The sequence below is a fragment of the Poecilia reticulata genome, linkage group LG7 (genome assembly GCF_000633615.1).
Source record: "Poecilia reticulata strain Guanapo linkage group LG7, Guppy_female_1.0+MT, whole genome shotgun sequence".
NCBI classification, from domain to species: Eukaryota; Metazoa; Chordata; class Actinopteri; order Cyprinodontiformes; family Poeciliidae; genus Poecilia; species Poecilia reticulata.
Window position 1 is genome coordinate 20073197 of NC_024337.1, and position 10142 is coordinate 20083338.

Here is a 10142-nt window from a genome sequence, read left to right on the forward strand (position 1 = left end):
AACACAAACTCACCAGCGCTCGCGGCGGATCCCATCACTGAGAGAAGCTAATGACGTCATGGTGTGTGCGTGTAGGCGGGGCGAAAGATAAAGAGACTCCGCCCCCAAACGAACGCTTGCCTGAATACTACAGTGTAAAAACGTATACTTAGAGCACATGCTTCAATGTTTCTTCTTTGTTTTCGGTGTATTTCAGCAACTTTGCACCACCATGATATGTCCAGCTTTGTTCCCACATTGTTTTGGGGGTCTCTTTTAGAGTATGGAGACAATTCTAAAAATAGTAACACTGATTTAATAAGAAAAAGCCCACATAATAAACAGTTTATACCTGCAACATTTCCCATGTTTTTATACATAACAGCCTTGTTGGAAACTGAACACTGGACCATTCTGAGGTCTGTTATCTTTGTAATTGTAGATTAGATTTCCTGAGTTCCCAGTCATTAAAAAATAAGAGCACCTTATGAAGTAAATATTCCAACTATGAAAGTTGGAGGTCGCCAAGCATGCATTGGTTTAGTTTTTAATTTGACTCCCAAGTTCATTGAATATAATAAAGGTTGTAGGTATAAACAATCTGTTAACACTTTGGCTGGTTTGGTTTCCAAGACACTTTAATGCACCAAGCGACCTCCAACTTTCCCTGACATTATAGGCTGTTCCTGTTGCTTTTTTTTTTTTTTAACAAAGAATTTGGAAAATACATAATTTGATTTCAAACTGAACCCACATTAATGTCAACCGAATAAAAGAAATGTAATAAAAGTACCCAAACATACATACACACATTTTAAATAAATTAACCAATGCAAACTACAAATGTACAACTTTATTGTGTTGGTCAAAAAGTAGCTACAATGACTTACATATATTATATATATCCTTGATTATAAATAATATTAAACTTCATGCATACCCATTCATATTGAGTTCACACTTTCCAATGCTCACCATTCCATACAAAATATGCTTAAAAGTAAGTAAAATAAATATTACCCCCACTTCCACTCGCCCTCTTATAAATATTTTTAAACAAGTAAGTGAGCAAGAATAAGAAAAAAAATATGTTCTAGCAAATCTTATTAATGCAAAATACATTCTAGCAAATCTTATTAATGCACACTATGTACAACTCAAATAAGTTAAACTGTAAGACTTCATGTTGTACAGTGTGGCTTTAAGATATTCCTCATACAACTTTATTTAGGAGACAGTACTGAACTATCACGTGGTGAAAAATACTCTCAAAAGTCCAGTTTGAAGCTATTATAGGTATTCAGTAGCAATACTTACTAAGATGGTTAAAGTGTTAAATTATATGCAATCTTTTAAAGATGAAAATCACAAAGTGCTTCACAAAGACAGGGCATAATAATTCAAACGTAATTAATATGATTAACAGAGTCAATCAGTCAGTCTAATACAAATTAAGCTGCAGAGGAACTCCAGTCCAGTAGGGGGCCTCTCGGCACAACATAAATTAAGGATTAGTTTAAATCACATAACAGGTTTAGAAAAAGAGTTTAAAATCAAATAAAAAGCTCAAAAGAGAAATTAGTCTGCATAAATATGCTTTAAGTCAGACATGAATGAAAGACAAAATGACCAAGTAACAGAAATAACATTTTCACTATTTAATTACTTCTATCTTTTAAATAAATAATGTAACCTGTAATAAGGCGTAAAGTCAGGTTCTACTTAAGGCGTTGTGCAACTTTGAGTAAAATAATTTAAAAAAACACATATTATGTTTAGATAACAGCCTCTGGGATTGTGTGAAGTGGATAAGCATCTTTGTTCACAGTACAAAGATTTGATTCATTGGAACCATTTTCCTCATTTGTTTATTTTAAACCTTATTCAGGAAACACTGGTAGCAGAATCAGGCCACATGCTCGAAGCCTCTTACTTCGGTCGGATGAAGACCCAGCCCTGATTCTCTGAGGTGGATCTGCATTTAGACAAAATCACGTTGCCACCTGCGACTGTCAAACACTTGTCTGATGAAGGGTTCTTCATTTGGTTTTTCTGCCAAAACAACAGTAAACAATGTAAAATGTCATTTTGAATATTTAAGAAGCGCACAACTGAACAGCAAAAATGAGGAAATAGAAATATTTCTTCTTCCCTTTGCAACAAAGCCAGTGTTGTCACAGCAAAAGGTTAAGATGATGTGGAAATACATTAATTCACCTTTGTGAAGATCCAGATTTGCTCTTGTGCTGCTTTTTTCTTCGATTGGCACCGCTCAAGAAAAACCAAAGCCATTTCAGAGCTGGCATGTAAGCACAACTGATTGCCAGCACTGAGTCGAATCTCACTTTTGGAGGTATACTCAAAATACTAGAAATGAAAAAAAGCATAACATTTAGATGAAGAAAGTAATCACTTTCATTATTAATATTTTTAAACTGCTTTATGGGGTTATTTATAGATACAAACAAAAACAACTGTGAAGAAATCTGTCTCAAAGTCTTTATATATAAATTATTAGCCATATCATTTTGGTTGAGGAGCCAGAGCATGGCATATGACTCTGAAGTCGTAGGTTGCAGATGTCTGGTCTAAATTAAACCCATGTCTATAGTCAGGTCAGAAATTAAAAAGTTCAAAAAACAACTGGAAACATGAAAATCAAGAAAGGATAAGGACCAATGTGAGCCATCATTTTCAGTCAGGAGGATGGTAGGAGGTAAATAATCTCCAAAAACGGTCAACTGTAGCAACACTGGTAGCTCAGGGTCACCAAGTATTTGTGATTATAATTGGATGATGTCTCCAGGTATTTTCTGACCCACCATCACAAATGCAAATACGTGAAGTTTGCTAAATGCTGCTAAAGCTTTAGCAACCATGTGCTTTGGTCAATCAAGGCATGATATATGGCAAAGCACCTCATGTGCATTGATAAATCATATGGAGAGCTTTTGATGTTTTGGGGCTGATTTGGTTTGATAGACCCTTGTTGGAGTGACTGTCACCATGAACTCTTTGAAATACTAAATACCTTTAACAAAGAACTCAATGTCCTCTGCCTAAAACTACAAATGGGCTATTATTGGGTCTTTCAACAAAATAATGATCTGAAGACCAAATCAGCACAGACACGGTTACTCAGGCAGTGAATCAGCCTTCCTCCATGTCCGACTCGGTACCAGGCCAGACCTAAATCCTGGAGAAAACTTATAGCTGAAGGGAAGAATATAACAGGACACTGGATTATCTGAGACATCGTTCAAATATCCCTCTTTATGTTTCAGCCTTATGAAATGGCATTTTGAATTTTTCAACATTAGACTTTGCTACCGTAATGAAATATTGGTTTATTTATGGCATTTTAAATATCTGCATAAGAACTAGCCATGTTTAAAACCCTGATGCCAAATGGAAGAAGGAGGTGGTTGCATGTTGAATTTAAACTAGCTTGATGGTTGATAAAGTAGGAAATCAATTTACAGTACAAACATAATTTCATACAATAAAAGTGCAGATTAGTTTGCATTAGATTACTATTTGAACATTAATCATCTCCCAGTAACTTTCATATCATCCTCAGGAGCTGTCCACTATCAATAACAAGCCAACAGAGAGTAATGAAAATGTCTGTCTAGTTATATTATGAAAAGTATATAAGAAGTACATGAGCACTATTTTATTATTGTTTGGCATTGCTTTTTACAAAACCTTGATTCGTAGTTTTCCATTTTAAATTGCATTTACTGTAGTTATGGACAAAAACAAGGGTCCCACAAAATGCAAAAACAAACTTGACTCCATTGATAAACTCCAAAGAGCTCAAAATAGATTTTAAAAATAATTATAATGTGAGATCTTGCCTGAGAAAGGCTGATTTGACCAAAAGTGCAATACCTGCGCTTCGCCTCGGTTGTTACATTTGAAGATTTGGCCCTCCTCCCAGCGCTTTTTGACTCTTCCCACATCCAGCCGGCAGCCGCTACCAGTGTTGTTTAACTTCATTTTAATGAACAACAAAATGATGAACTGTGAGGTTTGTGAATCTGAACCTCTGAATACCTTACTTGACAACATCTTAACAATGCAGTCAAATATTTTTGTTAAACACCAACGGCTGGAAGACAAAGTAGGTACCTGTCCATAGATGATGGGCCTGATTTCAGGGACATATGCCTCTGGGTAAATATTGTTCAGGTACCAAGAAAAGTTCTTGCAGTTAAGTTTTTCTCTGAGTTTACGGCGTTCAGAAACATCGCCATATGAATCCTGGAAAGTAAATGAAAACATATACACAGCAAGGTTATGTGAATAATGGCAAAACAATAATAAAATGCTTAATTTCAAGATATTATTTATTCTTACCGTTCGAAAAATGGAGACAGCCTTTCTGTTTGCGCGATAGAAAATCCACTTGTAGTCATCCATCCAGACTTCAGCCAGACGCACCAAGTTGCGGAGGATGATTGTGCTACCATTTGGAAACCTGTGAGGGCTCTTCTTGCGGAAAATGTGGCCAACAACAGAACAAGGAATGATCTCTAAGAGGCCTCCACATTGCCAAACCTGCAGCATAAAAAAAAACAAAAAAACGACAACTTTAACTAAAAACCTTTCAAGGCATGTGCAAAAGTATTCATAACACTTGAACTATTTCACATCATAAATCTTAATGTTATTTGTTAAAATGTAATTTTGAAGAACTTTGAATTAATGAGTTACAAGGTCAAGTATTTCTAAATTTGAATTAATGTGACAGAGGAAAGTCCTCAAGTGCAAGGAAAAGAGATGCATTGTTTTTAAAATTATTTACCCATAAAAGCTGCAGTATAACTTTTATAAAAATGTGTTTTTTACATATTTATTAAAACTGTGATCATGTCTTGATAGTATAATACAAGTCAGATAATCTGTGGAAAAAAAAGAGCTCCTCTGCCTCCTCTCTGTGGTTCTACAGCCATCTGCAGAAATGCACGGCTGTCAAAAACAACCAATCAGAGCCAGGAGGAGGGTCCTTTCACTTAACCAATATGCAATACTTGTGCTAATCTGTAGAATATAGAACAATGTTAACAAGCTTAAATGGTATGAATACGATTGAACTGCATTTCGTGTACATTTCTTACCCTGAAAGACATTTCTAGATTCTCCCCTCCCCAGAACTCCATCTGGTCATCATAGGATCCAATTTGCTCAAAGTAGGATTTCAAAATAGAGAACAGGCCACCAGCGAAGGTAGGCGTTCTGTGAATTATGAAAAAACAGCAATGTCACAGTATATTTACTTAAGATTCAAAAACAAACTTAATCTATTGAGAAAATTCATTGTATGAGCAGAATTCTTTCTCTTAGAAAATAATTCAGTTTGCATTCACACTGCAGCCTGAAGTGACCCAATTCCAATTTTTTTGGACGTAATTCGACCTGTATCTGACTTTTCATGTCAGTTTGAACAACACAGGACGGATTTTTTTCAAATACGACCCGGGCCACTTGGGTATCCGATTCAAATCAGGATTAAGTTGTTAAAGAGCGGGCTCCGGTCGGACAGCAACTTTAAAATCTTAAGATATGCTCCACCATTAGGATACATGTTCCGCAAACACTTCTTCTTCTTCTTTATGGCGGTTGGCAAAACCATAGACATAATATAAGAGTAGAGTAGCAAAACACTGAGCGTGCTCTACTGCTCTCTACTACCCTCTACTGCGCATGCGGGTTTGCAGTTCACATTGGAGATCACATACAGGTTGCATATATTTAGAAGTATAGTGTGAACCATAACGGCCACGGCAAATAAATGCGATTTGACAAAAAAATCGGATTTGGGTCTCTTCAGGCTGCAGTGTGAACGTAGCTTTTGTTTATTTTGTGCCAATCATCTACAAATATCGTCTTAAGGCACTACAAAAAGTAATTTTAATTTAAGCACACATACATTCAATTAATTATTCAAAATTTTTATCTAAGGAAACCCAACAGATCAAAAATCAAAATTACATCACATCAAAAATGAGCACCTCTTTATCAAGAAAGACAAATGTAAATTTAGCAATTATTTTAGTAAAATCAAAGAAATGTTGTTTAACAGGCATTCAGTTGTGTGTATTTATTGTTCTGTCTCTTAAAAGGTTACAACTTGAGGAAACTTATACTTTATTTCTTTGTGTCTATTGGTAATTACCTGATAGGGTATGTCTCATTCTTTCTGCGCTTCTTCTCCTCGTCTGGAACGCGTTCCCATCCAAACTTGAGTCTCCAATCAAAATTTCCTCGGCTGTAGTTTTGCAGTTCAGGCACTGGTTTGTGAAACCTCAGGCTGCGATTATCGATCGATGTGATTCTTGGGCTCACCACGGCTCTGGGCTCGTTTGCTATTCGAGCCAGAAGAGGCTCCAGCCAGCCAGGGAAACATTCACCTGTGAAATAAAAAGAAAACTGAAAAGAATTTTCACTAGCTGGAAGCTATTATATGAAATACTGCTGCATAGAAATACTATTGTACTAACCAAACACATTGCTAAGCCAAACATTTGTCCTCTGCATGTAAAAGAAACAGCAAAACTACAAACTCACAGTGGGAATCTAGGAAGGTCAGGACCTCCCCCTGTGCAGCCTGAGCCCCCATCAGCCTGGCTGTGATCAGGCCTTTTCTCTCCGTCTGACGCAGGACTCGCACTATTCGCAGCTCCTGCACATATTCATCCAGTGGAATCTTTAAGAGATCTGAAGACATAAATACAAAATTAGAGTTGAGGGAGGGCAAATGTTAATAATAAAATCTGGCATTTTGCATGTCTTTATATTGGAGTTACATTGAAGTTAGAGGGGTTGTGATTTACTGCATATTTGCACTCTGAATACAGATAAATATGTGTTATAAACACTTACATTTAATACTTATTCAGATTTTTAATTGAAGTGTCTAAATTTAATTAACACAATAATTTGATATTGTAAAAAGAAAAAAAATCTCAAATTTAAGGTAAAATACTGGTAGCTGTGGTTGCCTGAATTTTACCGTATAAATACAGATTTACAGCTTCCAGTATTTTACCGTATATTAGAGACATTTTTGACGGTGTAGTTAGTGGGTGAATGCATTGTGATAACTTTTCCCACTGAATTTTGGGGCAACACCCAGAGGCAGTTCTATCCCCACACAAGATGCCACCCTGGGCCGTTGCCCAAGTCGCAGAAACTGCCACTGGCAACACCAGCCACATCTCTTCTAAACTCTTTTTTTTTTTATTTTTAAATTCAAACATTTTTGTCTCTTTTTCTGTCTCCATTGCTGCATGATGCCACAGTTGGTTCGACACAAAAAGGTCTTGGGTTCGAATCCCGGCCTGGGGTCGTTCTGCATATCCTCTGTTCTCTGAATAATTAGTTTCTAAAAACTGACTCAGGTATTAGCATGTATGTACATAGTTGTCTCTCCTTACGATGGACAGGCGACATAATGTGCCTCGCCTCTTATTTAAAGATTGCTGGAGACACGTGCCAGTCTCACCCTTTCAAACTAAGCAGGTAACAACAAAGGGTGGATGGATGCTGAGTTTCCACAATTGGAGTCTTAGGTTCACGTTCAGATGGTTGAGTTCCTGTGAAGTTTTAATTACCAGCTGCAGAACAATACCTCAGCTGGCTGCAAAACCCTCATGCAAGATTGTAAGTGCTCCAGTAAGCAGGCCTTTCTGCAGAGGTAAACGATAAACTAGCAAAACATTTCTCTAGATCTTTTCTTAATTATGAAACAGACTAAGTTTTGTCAGCTTTGAGTCTTGACGGAAGTTTTTCTTAATGAATTTTCCCCTAGATGTACATTTGTGAATACATAAAGATGGCAGCAGAATATTAAACATAAATTCTATCTTAAGCAACAAGACCCTTAAGTACTTTACCGTTTGTAAAAGATGGGTTTTATGTCTTAATAATAAACAGAACATAATTTTCCAGATAACCTTTCCTTTTGGACCTTATTATGGATGTGATGAGTCATGCATTTAGTCACCATAGCGGCTATCAGCATGATAAAGACACTAATACTGTAATTAACTGTACAGTGTTAAAGCAGAACACATGAGGACAAATTCCTTCCCTACTTACACATTGTACACCAACCCAATGCAAAAGCAGTAAATTTCAGTTTTCATCATGTGCTATTTTTGTTCTCTGAAATATGAGAGTACCTTCTGAAGAAATGATATACATCCAATGCCTCGCAAAAATATTCATGCCCCTTCAAGATCAATAATCTCCTTTCAGTTTATGTGGTTAGTTAGATCTTGGTAAGTTTGCAGTTGTGTTCTTTCCATTTTCAGATGATCAATGAAAAGTATTTAGGAAAAGCTCCACAGTTTTATCCCTGACTTGTCTGCTGTGATCCTTGGTCTTCATTACTTTTATTTATTTATTTTATATTATTTTTTATCTTCATTCAGCTGTTTGTTCACCAAACTTCTGAAACCTTCACGGATCAACCGGATTTAAAGTGAGGTTGACTCAAACACAAGTGAACTCTATTCACTCACTCTGTGATTTCTGAAGGCAATTAACACTTTTATTGAAAGGAACCATAAAAAGAGAGAGAGAAAAAAAAAGTAAAGTACGTATCATTTACCTTAGATTTAATAGTTATCTGCTTCTTAGGGATGGTAGTTCTCATAAAATCCCAAATAAATACATATAAGTTTTTGTTTCCCTCGTGAAAAGGGAAAGTTGAGGAATTTTGAATACTTTCTCCAGGGCACCATATATGTGAAAGCATTAAGATGTAACATTAACTATCAGTGATCTCACTCACCATCTGTACTGGCGTCGTCCACCAGTAAGATCTCTGTGAGCAGAGCAGCAGGAGCTGTGTGCAGGACACTGTAGACCGTCCTGAGCAGAGCGGACCAGGCCTCGTTGTGAAACACTATGATCACGCTGGTGGTTGGAAGGCCGGGACGTCTCAAAAACTTCTGCTTCAGGCAGCTGTCAGAGCCAGACTGGAAGTTAAGAGGCAGCTTTTAAACAACGCATAGATTCATCTCTTGCCTGCAGGGTGATGTCACCAATAAACAATGTTCTCCTGAGATAAACTCACTCTGGAGGCCGTGTGTCCTTTCCCAGATCCCGGTGCAGAGAGATGCGATCGCTGGCAAACTGGTTGAACTGGTTTTTCTTAAAACCACTCGATTCCTCTTTCTGTTCCTCAGCAGTCATAGAGCGCCACACGAATGGCTTGCCGTCTGCTCCCGGTTCCCAGCGATCTTGATAAGGCCTCTGAAGGTGAGGCCTGAGCTCCTGCTTGCTGTAAAATCCAGGAGGACATTTGTGGACAAAGGGATCTGTAAACATGGCGGTCTGGTCAGGGATGGATCCTCTGAGTTTCCCCACATTTCCCTTGGGAAGTCGAGGGGAATGTGGCGTCGCTGTGTAGTTCATATAGAAGTGTATAATGAAAGACAAACACAGAAAACTGGAAAATGCTATCTTCACTGAGCGTTTGTGTCGAAGCAAATAAAAATGCATGATATTCAGAAAGAGATGGGGACCTGAGAAGAGAAAAATAAACAAAACGCAGCATTATAGACAACAAAAAAAATATTTTAAATAGTTATTTCACCTGATCAAGAGCTGCAGTCTAGAAAACCCCCTCTACATCATGCTTGGAAAAAACAAATTATTTTATTTGCATGTATTTGACGATTCATAAAGTAATACAATGACAGAATGAGGTAACTAATTCAACAAGACAGAAATAAAACACTAGGAAAGTCCTGCCCAAGCATCGGTGTAATCATTTGTTAGAAGATCCTTCATTCATTTATAAACACCATGATGTTTGAAAAGTAATAACTTTAGCAAACCTGTGTTTCTGAGCTAGTTAACCAACAACACTGTCTTTATTAAATGAGAAAAGTACTTACTTTTTGCTCTGATTTTTCTCTGTGTTGTCCTGTTTGCCTCCCACATCTTACAGAGACTAACAATGAAGTGCACAGGTGCTCAGTCGGGTCAGTGTGCATTTGCAACCGCTCAGACCGGTTAAAAACATCTGACTCAGTCATGCAGCCGCGGTGAGACTGCCAGGAAGTATGTTCTTTATTCCTGGTTTCACTTCGCCTGAGTTATTTTTAACTTCCATTTTACTTTTAAGTTGCATTTCTTGTGAGATC

General features: G+C 37.2%; 1 protein-coding gene across 1 annotated transcript; it reads right to left on the reverse strand.

Moving 5' to 3' along the window:
- Positions 1-1829: 1829 nt before the first annotated feature.
- LOC103467626 (polypeptide N-acetylgalactosaminyltransferase 6-like) lies at positions 1830-9979 on the reverse strand. Its single transcript, XM_008414182.1, has 11 exons — positions 9894-9979; positions 9068-9518; positions 8783-8955; positions 6553-6702; positions 6161-6395; positions 5103-5220; positions 4342-4542; positions 4114-4245; positions 3874-3975; positions 2197-2346; positions 1830-2031 (listed from the first exon to the last, which is right to left on the reverse strand). The coding sequence occupies exons 1-11, from the start codon at positions 9937-9939 to the stop codon at positions 1909-1911; spliced, it is 1881 nt and encodes a 626-aa protein (XP_008412404.1). The 5' UTR covers positions 9940-9979; the 3' UTR covers positions 1830-1908.
- Between the last annotated feature and the right edge of the window lie 163 nt (positions 9980-10142).